Source organism: Lingula anatina, chromosome 1 (genome assembly GCF_051362555.1).
Source record: "Lingula anatina isolate TDL-2025a chromosome 1, LinAna3.0, whole genome shotgun sequence".
NCBI lineage: Eukaryota > Metazoa > Brachiopoda > Lingulata > Lingulida > Lingulidae > Lingula > Lingula anatina.
Genome location: NC_141767.1, coordinates 55,849,276 through 55,869,214, shown reverse-complemented (window position 1 = coordinate 55,869,214; position 19,939 = coordinate 55,849,276). Strand labels below are relative to the sequence as shown.

Below are 19,939 nucleotides of genomic sequence, written 5' to 3'. Positions count from 1 at the left end.
TTCAGAATCATTCGGTGCCGAGCCTGGTAGTTGGGTAGGCCTGGAAGTTTTTTGAAAAAAGAACGCATTTTTACCTAGGCATACCTTCGAAACTAAAATATTCCATATTAAATGTCAAGTATATATATATATATATATAATAGTTGGAATGCAAGCACCTCTTCTTCACAGAGAGGGAATGATATACATGTACTAAGACGAACGTACCATGTCGATGTTACCATCGGTTTCATGCATAATTTAATTTCTACAGAAAAACTCCAATCTTCAGCCATGCACTGTCATCCTTCGTCATCCACTGTCATCCTTCGTAAACATTTTTTTTCTCATTTCATTAATTTTGGTTTTGTGCCATTAAGAGTTTTGCCACTTTTCAGCAGTCAAACTACAAGTAACATTTTATTCCTTAGGGTCTTGCATTTATCTAAAAGTAATTGTACCGATGTCTACTGTGGGTTAAAAAGAACCAAAAATTACTGCATCAATAAACTTGTCCTGCGATACAGATATTCAAACAGTTTATTTTTAAAAATATTTTAAGCAGGACTTTGAACTTATCTTTTAATATTAAGGTTTTTCATAGTTAGGTAGAACATGATGTCTGGGAAATGAACTGCAAAATATTGAAAAAATTGATAATATTGAATATTGGTTTAACGGATCTTAGAAATGCTGTACATTACTGTCAGTACCCATGATAATCATTGCTAACTTACAGACTGTGTATTGCACGTAAAAGGTATCTACTTAGTAAACTATATTTTATTGACCTGTTTGTTTTTATCACACCAATTTTGGTCCCGCTAATGAATATTTTCTATTAATTTAATTTGCTCTCCAAACTTCATTGCATGCAATTCTCCTCAAACGAAAAATGTATATTTCGAAAGTCTCTTTGTGCAATTTAATCTTCCATCACGATGCCCCCATCAGTGCAAAAGCAGCCCAGTGGTGTGGCTTATGGTACTTGCGATGCTGCAGCATCTTCAACATGGCCTCGTGTAGGGCTAAAGAAATGTCTCCATGTTTCTGAAATACCAGAAGTAATCGGTTTTCCAAAATTAAGGTAAATATATGTCTAACATTTAAATATACATATGTATGCCTTAAAAGCAACTTTTCTTTACATACTCCAACTGAAAATCACTAGAAGCCCATTTTATCATGGCACATCAAAATGAAATATTACGTAAGCAAGCATTAGCACACATCAGGGAAAACTGACCGAGAAACTAAGCTCTGTTAAAAGGGGCGCAAGTGAAATCATACACTTGAAGGGTATCATACATTTGAAGGGTATAATACAGTTGAAGGGTATCACAGCTCAAACAGACGTGGGCTGTATGTTTATCAATCGTGCCATATTTTAATAAGAGTTGAAATTATGTTTAGCATAGAATCTGTTTCAGCTTACCTTATACTGTTTATAAAAGAAAGTCATGAATTTACAAGTGGCTTTGTCTTTTATCTTCCAAAGGCTAACAAGAACAGACGCAGTTCCAGCAACTAAGAACGCCCGATACAGGCCCAGGACGCCATCGGCTATACAAAAAGAGACAGCACAATAAAAGTTGCTCTTGGTGTGAGATTAAAACATGTTTTGCATTACTTAAATAAACATGTGCTAACTTGGGACTTATAATCAGCCCTTTTTTGAGAGAATTAAATAAATACGTTCTCAGTTACTCAGTTGTAGAAAACAAGGAATAATCAAGCAAGGCAATTTACATTGTAATTCACAGCTGCCTAACAAGTGTGTGTTAGTGTGTGCGTTTGTGTGTTTATATATAATGGGTCCAAAATTTATATATTTTTCACGTGTTTTCCTAAGAGCTCCCCCCCCCCCAACACACACACACACGCACACACACACACACACACAGAGAAAGAAACACAGACACAGTAACCAACAAACAAACACACGCATAGACACACACGCACGCACGCACACAAAGGGCACGTTACAGACACTTCCAATAATGCCACGAAAACTATAGGTGACAAATTCAGCACTATGTATCTCTGGGTATACAATGTAGAATGCAGATACGAAATGTTTATCACCTGTTATTTTCCCGAGTCCCGTTTCACAACAACTGAGCACAACTAGTAAAGCAGGAATGTCCATAGTCATGATCTCACTAGCCAGCAGTATACCTTGACAATCTGGATTTGATGGGGCCATGAATAAACAGCCTCTTGTGCTATAGTCACCGTCAGCTGTTTTAAACTCCGTTTCCTTTAAAAAGAAAATTCAAGTTTAGATATAAATAATCAATTTGTTTAATCCCATTCAAAACAAATCATCGAGGCATTTCATAGCATCATTTGTAATTTTTTAAGTTAAAATTAAAATCATTATGTAGTATCATCACAGGGTTAAGTTTTTTTTTAAATAACCACGGACATCATTGCAATGTTAGTAACCTGTCGATGTTGATAAATGAGTGACACAAACAAAAGCGATACCAACCTCTTCTTTTAAATCTACCACTCCTTCATGTGGTGCCGCGTGCGCTGCTATGTGAATCACCGAGTGGGCTTTAACTTCTGCCATAGTTTTATCTTTCCTTGCATTTTCTCCAAGTAACAAGGAAACGTCATCATCTTTGAAGCACTTGCGCACTCTTTTGACCTCCTAGTAAACAATACTGATCATATGATTATTGAACTATTGGTTTTTTTACCTTAATCTAAAAATGCACACGTCAAATGATTCTGCAATTACACACCAATCTTTCAAAATGCCTTACTACATACATTTACAACAGGCCTAAATCAACTCAAATTCATTCGCTTACCTTTTCTGCACCCAACAACTGCGGCAGCTGTTTTCCAGTAAAGGGTGTCAAGGGGTTGCCAATAGCAATCATGCTGGTTTTTCTGGTCAGAGTTTTCAGGTGCTCTCGTCTCTCCTGAGAGAGTTTGAAGGCAAGGATGGATGGACTGCAGTTCATGACAAATTTCTGCACCATGTAACTGTGATCTGGAGCTTGAAGTGCAGCGAATGGTACTTTGAATAGGAAGTCTGCAAAAAATTAAACAAACATAACAATTCATAAATCAGGAATGCAAAATACTGTACTAAAGAGAGAGGTTAGAGGACTATGCGCCGAAGAGTGGAAAATACCAAAAGAAACGTGCTGGTTTCTCGTCAGTATTTATTCTAAAAGGGGTATATTTCACTTTCACAGATACCTGCAAAAAGAACATTCATACCTTGTGGGATAATTGTTAAACGTGGTCGAAGATGACTCTCATCTCCAACATCTGCCACAGGTAGATGTTTAGCGATGGGAGCAATGCAAGTGTCGTATAAGGCGCGTAACTGCCCTTCAGTTTTCATCCTCACTGGCGTCTCTGATGCGACCCAAGTCTTAAAACGGGTTGTACCCGGCTGAAAGTAAAGAAAGGGGAATATATATATGTGTGTGTATGCGTGCGTGCGTGCGTGTGTGTGTGTGTGTGTGTGTGTGTCAATGTTTGTGTTCTTGTAGTCTTCCTACAACCTGAGACTCTTAACGTTCAGACATGCTCTTGTAGCAACTAACACTAGCAAACTGAAAGGATGTCAGGGGTGTAAGCTGGACGAGGAGAGTCATGCCCCACAGGGTATGAGTAAAAGCGGTCGTGTAAGACAGAACTTAAGTTTATAACCTTTACAGCTAGGTTAGATACACACAGTCACAAAAAAATAAATAAATAAACTTCACGTTTTTAATAATGTTACCTGTTCTTGGGCCGATTCCATTTTTCCTGGATCTCTTTCTGTCTCATCTTCCTCTGAATCCGAATCGGATTCCGAGTCTGAATTCTGAGTACGATCTGAATTTATCAAAAATCAATTAATTTTGTATTGAAAGGAACTGATAGGCCTACACTGTATTTCAGAACGATAATTTTTACACTGTGCAGGGTCCGTCCAGCCCAACACGACTCGAGGACACTTTTAACATGGAGAACTTATGAAAATACTCTTTCATCAATTCAATTAATCAAGAAGGAACTAAATGCAAAAAAGTTATGAAATGATGAAATACCCACCTAAATCGTCCATGGTCTGCATGGATCTACACAGTGAATGAAAATATCCTTCATCAAGGGCAATAGTCTCGTTGCTCTCATCAACAAGATCCGGATCAGACACATTTAAGTGCTTTCCAAAATAAACCCTGGGAGCCTGCACCCCCTCCTCAATAGTTACCAGCCATATGTAGAACCATCCCGTTCGTTTTCCCCTTGGGTCTATCTCATTAACTATGGAATATACGACGAATGATGTTTGGAATCTTCGTGCTAAATCATAAATGTCAGTTTCATTTAGACTCTGCGGCGGTGCGTAGCTTTTACCGGCTTTCAGAATCATTAGATCTGTTAAAGCACGAGCTCGACCAATTTCGGACACCACTAGAGCGTCCTTATAACGCCCTGCCTTGACAAGAACGTAGATAAGAAGATTATAGGCATCGGCTTGGTTCTTTTCGTAGTTTGCGATTTTTGAAGTATCTTCTGGACCTAGCTGTGCTCTTATAGTATCCAGTGTTGTCAGCGCTTTCCTAGCGAAGACCTCTGCATTCGCGCTGTCCTGTAACAATATAATAATTGTCAGCTTGTTACAATATTTAAGAGAAAAGCCATTCAGAATTCTAAAAACCAGGAAAGTATGTCGTATTTCTAAATAGGCCTACATTTAACTGCTTAAGGTTTTCTCAGCGAAATGAAAATAGTGTTCACCGACTCTGAGATAAACATTTATGCTTCCAAATTCTCCACATGAAAATGCATAGAACAAGTAAACATACATCCATAAACAAATAATCCAGTGCTAATTCTCTCAACATGATAGCCGCTCCCCCGGTGTCATCTCTGCGCTCAGCGTTCATCAAATATTTATGATGGTATTTTAATGCTTCTTCGTAGTTTCCTGAATTATGGATGTAAATATAAGATTAACTTCTCAATCAAGTAATAAGAAGTTGTATTGAGGCAGTGCGGTTTTTTAAATTAACTTTGATCCCGGAGAAATCAGCTAAAGTCATTTTAAATGGGGATAATAGATCTGTTTCTCTAAAAGCAATGTTTTAATTTTAATATTAAAACATCAATGTTTTAGACTGACAGTTGCATTATTTTAGTGCGCTAGGATTTTAGTCTTAAAGTTCGACCTAAGTTCTTTCGACCCAAGTAAGATTGAGAAATAAAAAACCGAGCCGTCAAAAAAAAAAAAATATATATTGAAGACATCTAAGAAAAGGGTGGGAACATATAATCATCTCCGAAGGTAGCCAATGAGCATTGATACAGCCGTTCTGAAATTTATTGTAATGGCAGGGTGAAAACCAGTCAGTGAATTTTACAAAATACTAGTTTGAAAAGCCTTTGGTGAGTTGACCCTCCGAGGATTGCAGATTTTTTTCAGATAACACGTCTTAATAAACCAGGAAAAATGTTTTATAAATGGAATTTCAAAGGCAGTTTTTTCAAGGTACAATTTGCTGCCATGAAGATAACGTTGACCAATATGTACAAACTGCGCCATCGCTCCTTAAATAAAAGCAGTATGGAGCAAAGAATGAAATCTTCATGAATGTTCAAATATTATTTCAATTTTGACAGTTCTGATGATTGTATACTGTGAGGAAAAAACAAACAGTGTGTTTCACCTATACATCTATGGGCTGTTCCAAGGTTTCCATACGCCATCCCTTCACCAGCTATGTTTCCAGTTTGTTGTGCAATTTCTACTCTCTCCTCAAAGGCTTGGATGGCATCTTCGTACTTTCCTAAATCTTACATAAATTTGCAATAATAAATACCATCATAAGGTTGTATTCCTTAAATTCAGTCTTCTCTTAATTCATATCATATTAGCAATGATGAAGCACATTGATCAGCGCTATTTGTACTAAATTTGTTTATATTAACTTTTTGAAGATAGGTTTTGTCTGCATTAGTTGATATGAGAAAACAGTTCACCTTCCTGAAATGCAGAACAGTTCTTTAGAAATGCGGCTATTATTTCCAATAATTTGCTCTCACATTGGAGAAATGTGGATGACAATTTGAAAATTTAAAAAATCACATGTTCAGAAAAAAAGATAGGTCATACCTGTAAAAGTTTTACCCAGACAATTTAGGGCAATCCCTCTCATGGCTACATCCTGCAGTCTATCGGCAAGACGTTTCTGTAGACCAAGGTGAAGTAACGCTTGCTTATAATCGGGTCTAGGTTTTGTTGAATAATGCGAAAAACCAATTCCAAAGCATGCAGAGCATAGACCTTGCATATCTCCTACAATGATAGGGTTACGTTTTCTAGATGCAGTAGGAATGATACGTGGATCTGATATATGATGCGATATTGTTTTCTGACGCGGTATTACCCATTTTCATCTTTTTGTTACGGGGATAGTTTTAAGTATAAGGATTGTAAAACTGACATCGACATTTTGGATGGAGTGGCCTTTGTTACCTCTTTCCAATGCAAAATCGTACAGCTTTCTCTGATGTTCCAAAGCATCAGCTATTCGACCCTCAGAACGATATATGGTTCCTAAATCACAGTGCCTCTCTGCTTCACGTGCCTTGTCACCCATCTTTTTCGCAATTGAAATTGCTTCTCTCATGTGATCCTTTGCTGGGCCCCACTGTGCGGCAGATCTGCGAAAACGATTTATACAGTACCTAAGTTGGATTTCCATCTATCTAAAATATATTCTAGTCTCTCTGTGAAAATGTCAGAAAAATACATGCCATGCTTTTAAACTTTGTCAGCAAGATCCACAATCGCGTCCGCCAACGTTGCCCTCTTTGTTAAAATTGAAAGCGCGTATCACAGAGTTGATATTTCACTTTCATTTTTCTTTGATGACCCAATACCTGTCTTTGCCCAGTTGTGTAAATTGGCACCCGCACAACATTAGCACATTTACTATGTCTGGGATTCCAATGAGCGAAAATTTACAATCGCTTTAGTCTACAGACTGGTGCATTAATTAGCAGTTGCCACATTACAGTCAACAGTAGGCCTATCTCTAGTTGGACTGACCCCCCTTGTTAAGGACACACAAGTTATCAAGTTTTGTTCAATAAATAAAACAGGGACTTCCCATTACATACCCAACCTACCTGCAAGCATTTCCTAAAGCCTGAAGGAGTAACCCCTTGTTTTCATCACTTAGAGATTCCTCCATTAAAGGCGTAAAGACGCCTCTGATGGCCACGCCCAGTTCTCCGCGTGACAGCAACACGATACCCTGGAGTACCTTGGCTCTGTGTGCACCATCTCGACAGTTGTGGTCCTTCGCAAACTGGAGTGCTTCCCTCAGGATTCGGTCGGCCTCATCGAGTTGACCGACGATTCGGTAGACAGTAGCAAGATCAAAACTGGATTCTAAATATGCGGCGTTCAGTTCGTCATTGGTCTGGGGTTGATTTGGTAAAATGCATTGAGCATATTCAAAGCCTTCTTTAGCAACCGCTAATGAGTCAGACAAAGGCAATGTGCCCAGTGAAGCTTGTACTAACCCATGTCGACATCGGAGTACCTTAAAATTGCAAAAATTGATAAAATTTGTGTTGTGTTATATATTTAATTTCTACAAATTCAAAAATTTAATTTCATTTTGGTTGAGGCATTTTGTCTACGTATTATTTTTTGTCTTTTTTATTGAAATTCAAGTCCATGTAATTACCAGCAGTTTATCCTTCGTGTCGATGGATTTCAATAAAATCTCATATACTTCACGTGCTTTTGGTAAGTTTACATAAAGTAAACCTTCAGCACTGTCCAAGTGTTGTTCTATTGCTGAAAATGCGTGATGAAAATAATGTAATTAATTGTGTTAATTATAGGTATTCCATCGCAATAAAATGTAAATAAAATGTTGAATGAAATGGGTTTAACTTTAGGTCGTTTTCAAATGCTGCAGATGTAATCACATTTCTCAAAACTAAAAAAAAAAACCTTATTCCCATTTCAGGATACCTGTAGATCGGGGACTTAAACACTCATCTACTATATTTTCAGCGGCACAATTTATGAAAACAATATAGGTTTGTTTACTGTGACGGGGGATGTTCCGGACAGACAAAGATGAAGGAAACAGTAGCAACTAGTGAAAGTCTCAGCTTCGAGCTTGTAATGTCTGATTTTTAGCAACAAAGACGTTTTCTTTTGCTACTTCTATTTCTTTTAAAGACGACTGATTTTACTTTATCGCTAATAACAGTTTACCATTACTAGTATTGATCAATGAAAAATCGCTGCTTCTCAGTTTCTCCAAGTGTTGTTCAATCTGAGACAATGTTTGTTGGACATCGTCTACTTCAACTTGGCTTGATCGGCGAGCAGAAGACTCCATTCTGAATGGCAACTAGGAGAAATAAATAAACATTCTGTATATTTACAAACTTACTCCAATTGCAGAGGATGTTCTTTACACCAAGAACGTTTCCGCACTTTTATATGACATGTTTTTAAATTCGTTTGCAGCCTAATACGTATAGGCCTACATGTGCTTAAATAACACACACGAACCTATGCACGCACACACACAAACACACGTACGCATACAGACACACGCACATTATTTCAAAGCACCATTTGGAGCAACAAAGTGAATAACGTTTTATCATAGAAGTAGAGAGTCTATGGTTTTATAAAGGCACTGGACATCACACTTAGCAGCGTACATCACTAACGTAGGCCTACGAGGAAAATTACCCATACGCACACAAACGCAAAGGGTTCGTTACACCATAGAAGTAGATTCTCTACTTCTATGGTTACACTTACGACGTGTCCCTACGTTTCAAGTAGGCCTACGCATGGAAAACCTTGTTGTAGGTCGATCTGCAATCGCGGAGGGAGACAAAATGTTTTGAGCATATTCAAAAACAATTTTACACTCTGCTCATTTGTTCATTTTATTTATACGCTGGAAAAAGGGTGATGTCATATACTCAAAATTCGGTAAGTAGGCCTATGTGTGACAGAGTCATAAGCATTTTGATGTGCAATTATAAAAATTCTCCATATCAGTCCAAATGGCAGAGAAAAGGGGAAACCTTAATTTTTTCTAATCGTACATGCCTAATGTAATTTGACGTGCATGTGACATGGGATCACGATAAAAGTGCACTCGTAGGCCCTAATGAGCAAGAGCTAAAAATAGACGTTTCCACGAACCATTTCCATTTCGTTACAGGAAAGCTCCTGGTTTGACTGGATAAACAAATTGTTTGGGATTCATATTTACACTGTAAAATTATGAACTTGTGCTCACTGCTAACAATGACAGGAAGAAAGAAGCATATTATAATCACTGTTTAATCGTTTAGGTTTGACGAATCGAAACAAGGGATTTCTGACTCGGCCTACAAACACGTAGGCCTATCTGGGTCAAGTATATTAACGCCAGTCTTCTAAAATGACTCCGGCGACTCGAGAAGCGACTGATTTTCGTGCCTTTCTAATGGAAATATCCCATGAATTGTCGACTCAAAACGTAGAAGAGTTAAAATATCTTGTCTCTGGTGTCGTTCCAAAGTCAAGACTGGAGGGAGTAGACCAGGGGTATCATATATTTTCTCTGTTAGAAGAAGGGGCACATATATGTGACGAAGATCTGACTTACCTACAGTATTTAATGCAGTCTCTTCACAGACACGATCTGTATATCAGGATCAGAGATTTTTCGACCAAAGGTATGGAAAACTGGCCAAGCTCGCTCAGTAAATTTTAACATGTATACATGTATATGATAGACAGGGTCGCAAAGATCCGGTTAGATGCAACTAGGTCAACTATGTTTTGAATTGTGTTTATCATCTCTGATAGACCTAACTGTACATAATTGAGATTTGCACGCACCCTCGTGTGCTAGGATAGCCATTCAGTTACGTGTACAAATACAAATGAAACGTGTAAAATTAAATTTGATAAAATCTGTACACTTAAATATAGAGGGAATGAATACGTCACACAAAACATTACTCATAACCACGTCTGCCGCTAGTGCCCTCTTTTGGCACAAATTGGTTGTTTTCCTGGAAGCGACTCCACTTTCAAGGGGAAATGCAATATCCAGTAAAACGTTATAATTACAGTAAATAGTTATCTCTTTTTATAAGAAACATCATATATCCATGTCTTAATATCAGATTCAGTTTTATAAACATGTAGACCCTATATAATTATTATATTATTATATTATTATATAACAAATAGAGAGCGGCCGTTTATGCTACTGAGCATAATGCACATCACATGTATGCCTAGGCTACATGTAGGCCCAGGCCCGTATCCAGAAATTTCAAAAGGGGGGTTCTTTTTCTGAAAAATGGACCTTTTCCCATAAAAACTTCATGTACATAAATCAAATTTTACTCAGAGTGGACCTTTTCCCAGCAAAAGGGGCGTTTCTTTTGAACCCCCCGAACCCACCCTGGCTACGGGCCTGAGGCCTACAATAGGCCCTACAATTGTCAAACCTTACTTATTAAATCACAAAAAAGTGATAAATGTTAAAAGCTGAATTGGCTAATTTTCAGTACATTCATATAGTTGACCTTTTTAAATTTTTCCAGTCTCTTCTATCGACGAACAAATCCAGTCCAATTATTCACAAAGTGGACAAGGTCTTAGCATTTGCAGAGAGACCGAGTTCTCGTCCCAAGAAATGAAAAAACCTGCCGAATACTCCTGGGTTGACCCAAAACTACAAGGATCGGAATCGTTGCAACCTAACACTCAAAGGACAGACTCAAATCAGTCACTAGAAATTATCTTAGGTTCAGTCGCTCTCACTGAAATGAAATCCTCACCGGAGCCTCGAGAAACAGAAGTAATTGACGATACAAATACTAAAAGTTTAGGCTTGGATTTAGAAACAGATGCGCCGCCAACAGTGAATAAAACACGTAAGTAAATATAGACTACAGTGTGTAAAAGATCATTAAAATAAGCAATCTAGTTTCATTTGTGTTTCAAACTCAAAATGGCAGAAATGACCTGTAATGCAGTTTATAGAGTTTTGTGAATAGATGCCATTATTGAAAACGCAATCGAAATAGGAAACAGGACCAAAATTTGTTTTAATTAGTTTTTTTTTCTCGCTCCGTAGGTAACCCTGTAATGTAGGCCCTACTAGGCATTCGAATATTTCACACATATACATTTAAATTGTGCGGATCGTATTATGTACTATTGTATCTTTCAGTCGAAACTGCACTATCAGAGGAACCACAAATAAAGCCTGAACTTCTGAGGCAAAGAAATGTCGGATCCATACTTGAAAAACCAAAGAGTCCCTTAACTCGAGTGACATCAAACCCAATTCGAATCCAGTTTAAAAAGAAAGACAAAAATTATAAAGAGTGTGATGGGTATAGACTAGGCATAGTTGGGGGTCAGCATTATGAGGTAGAAGACGGACAAGAATATGTAGAACTTCAGAGTGGCCAAAAGTTTCAAATAATGCTCCAGAATACCAACAAAGTGAAATGTAATGTTGATGTGTATGTTGATGGAAAACAAGTTATTCTTGCGCAGCTAGAGGAAAATGAAAAATCGGAGTTTGACTGCCCAACCTACAAGGAGGAAACGGAGAGAAAACATTTTGTATTCTATCGAGTTGCTGAAGCACCTGCTGAGTCTGGCATTCGATCAACGTTGGAGTCGGGAGTAGTTGAAGCTCAATTTTTGCCGGCAATACAGTCTATACATGCAAAAGAACATGCATCAAGAGGTACTCCCCTTTATATTATCACAGACTTTGTGCCACAATGTTGGGAATAATTTAATATATTAAGTGACGTCAGTTTCTGAAAGAGCATTCATTCGATACCAACTTATAAAAATGCATTTGACTTAAAGTACTTAAATTACTTAAATTACTTAAAGTAATGTCAATTAATGAAATCATAGGACTGCTGGTTGTCAGTGTCAAACATTCAAAATATCACTCATCAATGTAAAAGTCTGTATCACTGAATAAAAAGTGACCCCAAGAATAACATTTTCTTCCTAAAGTTTTTCACAGGGTGTCTAACAGGTTGTAATTTCACATTTGATTTTTGAGGTGCGTTTCGAGGCTACGATCCCAAGGCCGAGTCGTCAGACAGTGAGGAGTCGGACAGTGATTCAGACGAGTCGGACAGCTCGAGTGATGACGTAAGCAGGTACGTCAAAAAAAAAAAAAAAAAAAAAAAAAAAAAAAAAAAAAAAACTGATAAAATTTTTATCCTAAAGTCATATGCACTGTTTAAAATCTTTTAAAATATTTTATGGCATTTACTGCCATATGTCGCAGTTTAAATCAAATACAAGATGACTACTTGAGTAAAAGCAATTTTTAATTAAGTAAGCCTATGGGTAAATATTTTGTTAGATAATTTAAAAACTTTGAATACATGCATAAAATCTCCAGCGGCAAATCAAGGTTTGTGAAAGGAATGGAGAAACCTCTTGCTAGGCTTGTTGACAGGGCGGCAAAGGAGTTTAAAACATCAACTGTGCTATAATGGAAATATCTGCAATCAAACAGATTTTTTTAAATGCTGTTGAAGTTTGCAGAATTCTCACAGGGTCCATTAACTTTCATTCGGAGTACTTACCTATGGCGTGTAATATCTTTGTAGAGGCTGGAGTGCAGGCGGAGTGGCATTACAAGGGCCTAGTCATGCTAAATTTTCTGCCGCCGAAGATCTGGTAGTAGACGAAAAACAGAAGACCACACTGATGGTGAAACTCGTTGGCAAGTAAGATCAACGTCTTATCTTCCTTCCAGTTTTGAAGTAGTTAGTGGATTTGATCATATGGATATCATATTCCATTTGATTGGGTATTTATTATTATTATTAAATAAAGTAACGAACATTTGGATAAAATGTATCTGCAAGCCTATGAAGAATTTATTGTCAATACTGACAATTAAGTCTTTCTCACTACGCGCACACACATACACACACTCACACACACACATACACACATTCACACACACACGCGTTAATTTGACAATTGGTCTCTAACGTAGGGCCTACTAGCATCTTGTTTTAAAATCTGGTTCACATGTGATTAAAAAAACAAAACAGTTTAGATATAGAGTAAACCATGCAAAATTCTAGCGAATGCGGGTTAGTAACGTCGATATAATAGCTGTGCCACTTATAACATTTAACTATTTAATAGTGGGATAAGTGCCAAACTGCTGAATGACTAAATGAATGTAATATGATCTGCTCATTTACGACACTTCCTGAACACTGTTATTTCAGAGATGACGATCACCTGTCCGCACCTCCATCAGAACCATGTTATCCACTACACAGCTGACAGGCTAAAACAGAAATGCTAAAATGACATGGCGCAAGATACGGAGTGGTGATAGATGATTGTGACACCATTTTAGAGCCAGTGCTATCTACATTACATTACTTGCAAATTTGAGAATTACGAAAGATAATACTCATTTTTTTGTATCTACTATAAGTAAAATTATCAGGTTGTAAGTGGACTAACGATGCAGGACTGGGAACCTGTTTTGTTTTGTTTTTGTTTTTCCATAAAAAACATTTACATATTGATGAAGGACTGTAACATTTAGAGGAAGTCTGCGACATTTTGCACGGCACAGCACCTGTTTCGTCATACATACATAATATTGTGGAACATTTAATATTATTGCATGAGGGTTGTATTGATGGTTTCGATCTCACATCAGTCATCTGTACCCTGAGGGTTGACACAGTCTCGATGAAAGTTTAAACGGTGACATTTGGAAGTCGCTGTTCAAATCGTTTTTCATGTATGCAATGATGTTCGTGATTACACGGGCTTTTCTGTTATTATTTGAATTGGTATGTCACATTTTAACATTAAAAGAGAACGCCAGGCGAGTTTGTTTTCTGCAAACCCCGAGTTCTTGAGATTGCGAAAATGAAATGCACGAAACTCCAACTGTTTCATTTAAGTTTTTCCTGTATTATACTTTGAGTTGTCATTAACGCCCTGTTGATGACATTTTGTCGTTCCCACATCTGTGTCTACCATTATATTTTGAAGCACGAAATATATCAATTAAATCCATATGGTACACACTGTATACGAAACTGAATGTTTTCTTTGGTCTGTGTCCAACCTGTTGGCTTTTTGTGTATTTGCAATTTTTGCACGATGTCTAAAGGAGATATATGACAAGAAACGTAGAGACAGAATGGTTAGCTCATTATTATTGGTGTACTTTTATAAGGAAATGATATACAAAGTGAACTGATAAAGCCATTAATGGATCCCTTGCGTTTTATGCTGGTGCACGCTATCTCAACAGCAAAGGATTATTATAGAAAAGTTATTTGCAAGCTTGTAGATGGACAAATATTATAAGATGAACGTAGGTTTTTATGATCTAATTTCATTAGGCATTTTTTTTTTTTTTTGATTAGGGAAGTAACAACCTACAGAAGAGATGTTATTACTACATTATCATTTTTGCCTAGATTTGCCGTAAAGCTGTAAATTAAAGACACTGCTTTTCTACCAGGGTATGATTTATTGACCAAAGAAGCTCTGTGCATAAAACCCGTAGATATTCAAGTAAATAAACAAACGGTTTGCATGATTTTTGTCCACTATGATTGATATGAGCATATTTTGACCCTCTAAACCAAATAGAAGCTATGCCCTTCAAGAATTAACATTGTGAACGTGATAAATATGCGACCAATAATGCACCATGTGTAAGAAGTGACTGAATAAAGTAATAGTGTGTGATAATTTCAATGTTTGATTTCAAGCAGAAGTCGCGAATCGATACCAATAAAAAGCAGAGGAAATAAGACACATTCAAAACAGTAGATCAAATCACGTTATGTACTCCCCGTTTGAAACTGGCTCAAAAGAAGTCGTAGAGTTGATTTTACCTGTGATTTAGAGCAAATAAGTTTAACCCATGTTCCTTCGAAACAAATTCTAATAATAAGAGTAGAGCACTGGAAAATATAAGATTAGGAAGGGAAGCGGCAATATGGACATTCGGATACATGTAAAGTGCCCATCTCATTAGGTGTTGTCCATCAGCTGTCAGTCATACTTTTGTTCCCATTTACTGCAACCTTTTTGTGCGGGGCATTTCATGGGCATGCACCAGTTATGCACCGGCTTCAGGTTTTCTCGGCAGACACGGGAAAGTGCTTCAATAAAGTAACAGACGTTGCGTTCTTTTGCCCTGTGAGACTTGCCAGCACAGTAAGCTGCGGAACAAGCTTCAACGAACTTGAGCTTATTGTCGTCATCTAAATCCTTCGAACAGTTCGCGAAGGATCCTTTCGTCGGGTGGTTTTCAAGAGTAACATTACACTGGGCATTCCCCTCTATTTCATCTTCTTCTTTTGCACAGCTACCATAAATGTCGAAAACCTTTTCTCTATCGATCATCGCTTCTAGCATCTGATGTGGACTCGGCCTGTTGACAATAGGTTCACACCTTTGAAAAAATAAGTAATGTTCTAATTTAGAATTCAATGCAACAACAAAAACACGTTTCATGGAATGTTGGTAGTTGATTTTCTATATTTAGATGTAGCAACAAGTTAATTGGGTGTCTTTCAAGCGTGGGGGAATATTGATGCAATAAAGAAAGCATTTATCTTTATATTTTTTAATTATTAAAATATTTGAATAAACCCTCTTTAGAACTAAATACCAAGTTGGGTTTTCTGAGATTTGTGAAATTTAAGGCAAAATCTTTAGACCTCGGTCGGAGGTAATGAGTCGTATTTATTTTGCTTTTTTAACAAATTTGACTTGAATAAGTCGATGTGCTTTCTGTGCAGATAAGGGGCCTATATAATATGAAAAATATTTACAGCTCTTGTTCGTGTTCTTGTACCAGCATACTCTTAGCAATTTCTTCAGACGCAGCCTGTCGGTCTAGGTAGGCAAGGTCAGTCACATTTTCACCGTCCGCAGTTTGATAGTCATCAGCCGTTTCATCGTTAAAGTTCCCGCACAGACCACACAGTGATCTTTGGTAATGCCTAGAAAGGTGGATGCTTTGTTAGTTATCTAATTTTCACTTTGCATTACAATGGGTCGTTCTATTTAGCTATCTCGCTGTCTTTATCAAATATATGTTTTTAGACACAGTAGACACAATTCAATTATATTACACAGCATATGAATGGTACATGAATAATCGAACAACTGGTGTAAATGATACTGTAACCTCATTCGCGTATTTATCACGGCCAATTTTTAATGCACTGAAATATTCTACTCAGCTGCATAATGTTGTTTGCACACTACGTATGGTTTCCCAATTTTGTGAAAGAAATGTCTTACCGTCCGATTCTGACCCGAATTTTATGTGAGCGTGCACCGATGTGAATAAGAACCCTGAGTGAGAAGTGTGTTTGAAACTTTATCAAAGAATATTCAGGACGGTCCACCCGAGTAACGTTGAAGTTATCTCCAAAATAGTCCGTAGTCTCTATCATTCCATTCACCTGAAATGACATTGAATGTACTCAACATTACTGGATTTAACTAATGTTTATTTATTTCTCCCCATTAACCCAAGCGGAAGTATAAAGTATAAAATATAAAGGACAAACACAAATATGGCTTATATTGAATGTAAATCAACATTACTGGATTAATTAATGTTTATTTATTTATTTAATTATTTATTTAGAATAAGATGTGATGATTGAAAGATTTTGTATAACAATAAATACGATATATTCTTTTCTGTTTACTGTTTAGTTTGCCAGTATCATCCCTTTTCCTTACCATAAAACCACCCCTCGTATCCATTACAACGTTTTCGTTTTCGAAATTGATGGTTACTCGCGAGACAAATGTCTGTTTATTGTCGAATTCAGTGGTGTAACCTGCTTTGACAACAACGCTGAAAGGTGGCTTATTGTCCAGACCATCCGGCGTGCATGTTCTCATAAGATCATACGAGCACGATCCTGCAATATTTAAAGGTATTCGCCATTGAAGAAAGGCAATGCAAAACACTCCAAAACACTGCAAAACAATGCAAAACTAAAATAAAAAGTTGCAGTGACGAGAAATCAAATTGACAACTGCAAACTCCCCTTTTGGATATTTTAATATGATATTACATGTGCCTTGTTAGGATGCATTTAACCGTACCTCCAAACGTAATATATGCTCCGTCGCAGGATTCAAATACTATCTCCTCCCTGTAGCCATGGGCAAAACAAGTGCAGGATGAGGGAAAACTCGCATCTGGAAGAAAGGAATAATAAAAATGCGACTTTTTGTCTTAGATGAAAAAATGAACTTTCAACATGGCTGGAAAGTCAATAGTTTTTCAGTTAGGTCTCACTATATTTGGAAGTCGGCTGATTTTGTAGATTGGCTTATCTTTAGATCCCAATCCGCGATGTTGTTTTCACATACTGTTTTTACATGCAGGTAACCAATCAAGTCATATAAGTCCAACATTGACTCTTCTTCGAACGTTTTGCAAAAAAACATGCACTGCACGGTTCCATACTAGCGTTTGGTCCTCATTCTAAGGATACTAGTATGTAAAAACTAAGGGCCGATCGGAACCTTGCAGGTTTCATGGCCTGTAATTACCGACAAAAAGTGGCATTTCCCTCAAAATCTGTGTATAACTGTATAGCATATCTGTCCTAACCACTCTTGGCTGTCACTTTGATTGGTAAGCAAAGCAAACGACTGTCGTAAAATCGTCCTGTGATTAATAAACCAGGTGCATAAACCTAAACCTTTTTTAGTTACATGCATGACTAGTTAGACGATATGGTGACAGGGAATAGAAAATGTTTTACACGAAGCAAAACTGTATTCTCTATAAAGTATAGAAAGTAATTTGCTAAACCTTTCTAAACAGGCATTGTGGAAATATACTTGAAGTTGAGGACAAAATGTATCAGTCAAATTAACGTGCATTTTAAATACCCCTTAAGCGCAATCTGCTTCATGTTTGCATTAAAAACGTTCAAAAATTATCAAATAGGGTTGGTATTTTTTTAAACTCAAACCTTCGTTAATGAATACGAAAACTGCGCATACTAGCAAGACATGAATCGGAAAAACGTTTGCACGATTACACAAAAAACTAGATTTAGAAAAAAGTAGAATTCATGAATATATATTCAACTTCATTTTTTATTTTTCTGATTTCTTTAAAACTATGTATAATGAAAATCAGTGTAAAATGTTCAAAACGAATGTGACAAAACCCTCACATACCCCATTCTTTTATTTCTATGCATGACATATACCATTTGAAACGTTTGTCAATTTTCGAATCCCTCGGCAAAACAGAATTAAATAGTATGACATGTATTCTGAAAAAAATGCGGCAGCTTTTAGAGAAGGCAAGTGCGTTTCAAGCAAAAATAAATAAAACAAATAAAATAAACAAAATAAAAAACGACCAAAAAAGCCCTAAACGACTTAAGCCAATTAGAAAAAAATTCAAATAATGTTTATAATGTTTATAAATGTTTCGTTCATCGTCAGCTAAATAAATTAGCCACATACTTTTAAAAACATACATAAACCAGCGAAGTGCCAACGTATAGCGGTAGAGTTTAATGTCTGTAGATCTATTATTTTCACAAGATGTTTACATTTTCTGCTATTTTCGTTTAATTGTTGCAGTAAATTCGTTCAATTCGCTCTGCAAATGTCACCATCGAGAAAACTGTGGCTGTGTCAATGTCTACCAAAGTATTTGACGCTTGATTCTAAAATATGCCGTTCTAGTGTTTAGCATTGGGAATAATTTTCCTCGATTTATTTCATAATGAAACTACTTTATTTTCTTTATAAGTTTCATACCAAAACTCCTTTGGTTTTCATCACCTTTGTTGCCGAATATATGTTAGAAATAGTTTATTTTGAATTTCTTCACAAGATATATGTACCTGATTTAGCAGTGAATAGACCGATCAACAACAAAATCGTTGAAGGAGCGTTTTTCATCTTCATCGGTTGTCACTGAAACGACGAGAAAACTGTATGTCAGTACATCTACCGTTGCAAACCATCTTTGCTAGTGGGTGGAAATGAAAGGTTTAAAATGTTCTTCAAATTGAATCCAATTCAAATTCTAAGTTTCAGTAAATCATGCTATTTATCTTAAAAATAGTTTGAATTCTACATTACAAAACTGAAACATACCTAACAGCCGCCTCACCTGTCCGTTTAGTTATTGAACTGTCAGAAAGTGGCGTTTCTTAACAAATTCCTCTTCTTTTATGTAACATTGCTAAGGGTACGTACGTAAACTTCTGCTGAATGTTTCAGTAGGGGTGGGTTACTAACACCATAACATACGGGTGAATCCATAAAGGAACATACAATATACTGGATGATTGAACAGTTCCTTAATATGACTCCATCTCAGTGCAAGTAATAACATGTTGAAAGCGCCAACGTAAATTAATATTTAAGAGATTATCATAACTATTGACCGTTTATGAGTGTAAGTAATGTTCTACTCTCCGTTGAAACTACAGATAGGCGGTTCGCAAGCATTCAATTAAGCATTAATAGAATATATCAATCTGTTGCCTCTTAGATTAGATATGTTATAAATTGTGGACCCATTACAATGTAACCAAGTGCAAAGTAACAGGACCCCTCTATCAACGATACGATGCAAACCACTTTTCGAACTGGGTACGTTTTTTTGTCATCCCCATTTCATTTTATTGGATAATATGTGCATTTTGATTACAAAGAACAAACGTCAAAACTGGACCTTTGTTAATGATGTCCCTGCTACTTCTTTTCTGGGGCCTCTCAGAGAGCATACTTAAAGGGAAATATTAATGACGTGATTTTAAGCTTATACTCTCTCTCTTTTTAAATAGTTTTATTATTAAAATTATCATTTTAATTAGTTAAACTTAGCATCGGGAAAAA

At 36.7% G+C, this 19,939-nt stretch overlaps 3 protein-coding genes across 7 annotated transcripts; 1 reads left to right on the top strand and 2 right to left on the bottom strand.

Moving 5' to 3' along the window:
- Positions 1-211: 211 nt before the first annotated feature.
- On the bottom strand, positions 212-9,808 carry LOC106167061 (tetratricopeptide repeat protein 28). Of its 3 annotated transcripts, none has more exons than XM_013545757.2 (16): positions 9,639-9,808; positions 8,237-8,375; positions 7,695-7,807; positions 7,129-7,547; positions 6,473-6,660; positions 6,110-6,292; positions 5,664-5,789; positions 4,803-4,924; positions 4,045-4,585; positions 3,731-3,825; positions 3,220-3,397; positions 2,802-3,028; positions 2,474-2,638; positions 2,065-2,239; positions 1,415-1,542; positions 212-1,029 (listed from the first exon to the last, which is right to left on the bottom strand). In XM_013545757.2, the coding sequence occupies exons 2-16, from the start codon at positions 8,361-8,363 to the stop codon at positions 916-918; spliced, it is 2,901 nt and encodes a 966-aa protein (XP_013401211.2). In that variant the 5' UTR covers positions 8,364-8,375; positions 9,639-9,808; the 3' UTR covers positions 212-915. The 3 variants fall into 3 exon arrangements, with proteins under 3 accessions (XP_013401211.2, XP_013401212.2, XP_086873623.1); XM_013545758.2 differs by having other exon boundaries at positions 8,243-8,375; XM_087017497.1 differs by lacking the exons at positions 7,695-7,807; positions 9,639-9,808.
- Positions 9,181-14,618, top strand: LOC106167032 (uncharacterized). Of its 3 annotated transcripts, none has more exons than XR_015335447.1 (6): positions 9,181-9,708; positions 10,591-10,923; positions 11,223-11,750; positions 12,084-12,183; positions 12,643-12,845; positions 13,279-14,618. XR_015335447.1 is itself a non-coding variant. In XM_013545703.3 (6 exons), the coding sequence occupies exons 1-6, from the start codon at positions 9,432-9,434 to the stop codon at positions 13,334-13,336; spliced, it is 1,416 nt and encodes a 471-aa protein (XP_013401157.2). In that variant the 5' UTR covers positions 9,182-9,431; the 3' UTR covers positions 13,337-14,618. The 3 variants fall into 3 exon arrangements, 2 of the variants coding, with proteins under 2 accessions (XP_086873638.1, XP_013401157.2); XM_013545703.3 differs by having other exon boundaries at positions 9,182-9,708; positions 12,643-12,762; XM_087017512.1 differs by lacking the exons at positions 12,643-12,845; positions 13,279-14,618 and adding an exon at positions 12,432-12,609.
- On the bottom strand, positions 14,533-19,854 carry LOC106167070 (alpha-tectorin-like). Its single transcript, XM_013545770.2, has 7 exons — positions 19,193-19,854; positions 18,937-19,009; positions 17,165-17,260; positions 16,793-16,977; positions 16,343-16,506; positions 15,868-16,038; positions 14,533-15,485 (listed from the first exon to the last, which is right to left on the bottom strand). Exons 2-7 carry the CDS (start codon positions 18,998-19,000, stop codon positions 15,083-15,085), a joined length of 1,083 nt encoding a protein of 360 aa, XP_013401224.1. The 5' UTR covers positions 19,001-19,009; positions 19,193-19,854; the 3' UTR covers positions 14,533-15,082.
- Between the last annotated feature and the right edge of the window lie 85 nt (positions 19,855-19,939).

What these genes read in the sequence shown, in the direction of transcription:
- LOC106167032 (XM_013545703.3), top strand. Translation starts at nt 9,432, where the DNA reads ATGACTCCGGCGACTCGAGAAGCGACTGATTTTCGTGCCTTTCTAATG. An exon ending in CAGAGATTTTTCGACCAAAG is followed by an intron (nt 9,709 to 10,590) that starts GTATGGAAAACT and finishes AAATTTTTCCAG; the next exon opens with TCTCTTCTATCGACGAACAA. An exon ending in GCCAACAGTGAATAAAACAC is followed by an intron (nt 10,924 to 11,222) that starts GTAAGTAAATAT and finishes TGTATCTTTCAG; the next exon opens with TCGAAACTGCACTATCAGAG.
- LOC106167061 (XM_013545757.2), bottom strand. Translation starts at nt 8,363, where the DNA reads ATGGAGTCTTCTGCTCGCCGATCAAGCCAAGTTGAAGTAGACGATGTC. An exon ending in TGGATTATTTGTTTATGGAT is followed by an intron (nt 4,586 to 4,802) that starts GTATGTTTACTT and finishes ATATTGTTACAG; the next exon opens with GACAGCGCGAATGCAGAGGT. An exon ending in AGTTGTTGGGTGCAGAAAAG is followed by an intron (nt 2,639 to 2,801) that starts GTAAGCGAATGA and finishes ATTGTTTACTAG; the next exon opens with GAGGTCAAAAGAGTGCGCAA.
- LOC106167070 (XM_013545770.2), bottom strand. Translation starts at nt 19,000, where the DNA reads ATGAAGATGAAAAACGCTCCTTCAACGATTTTGTTGTTGATCGGTCTA. An exon ending in ATACGAGGGGTGGTTTTATG is followed by an intron (nt 16,507 to 16,792) that starts GTAAGGAAAAGG and finishes ATGTCATTTCAG; the next exon opens with GTGAATGGAATGATAGAGAC. An exon ending in ATTCGGGTCAGAATCGGACG is followed by an intron (nt 16,039 to 16,342) that starts GTAAGACATTTC and finishes CCACCTTTCTAG; the next exon opens with GCATTACCAAAGATCACTGT.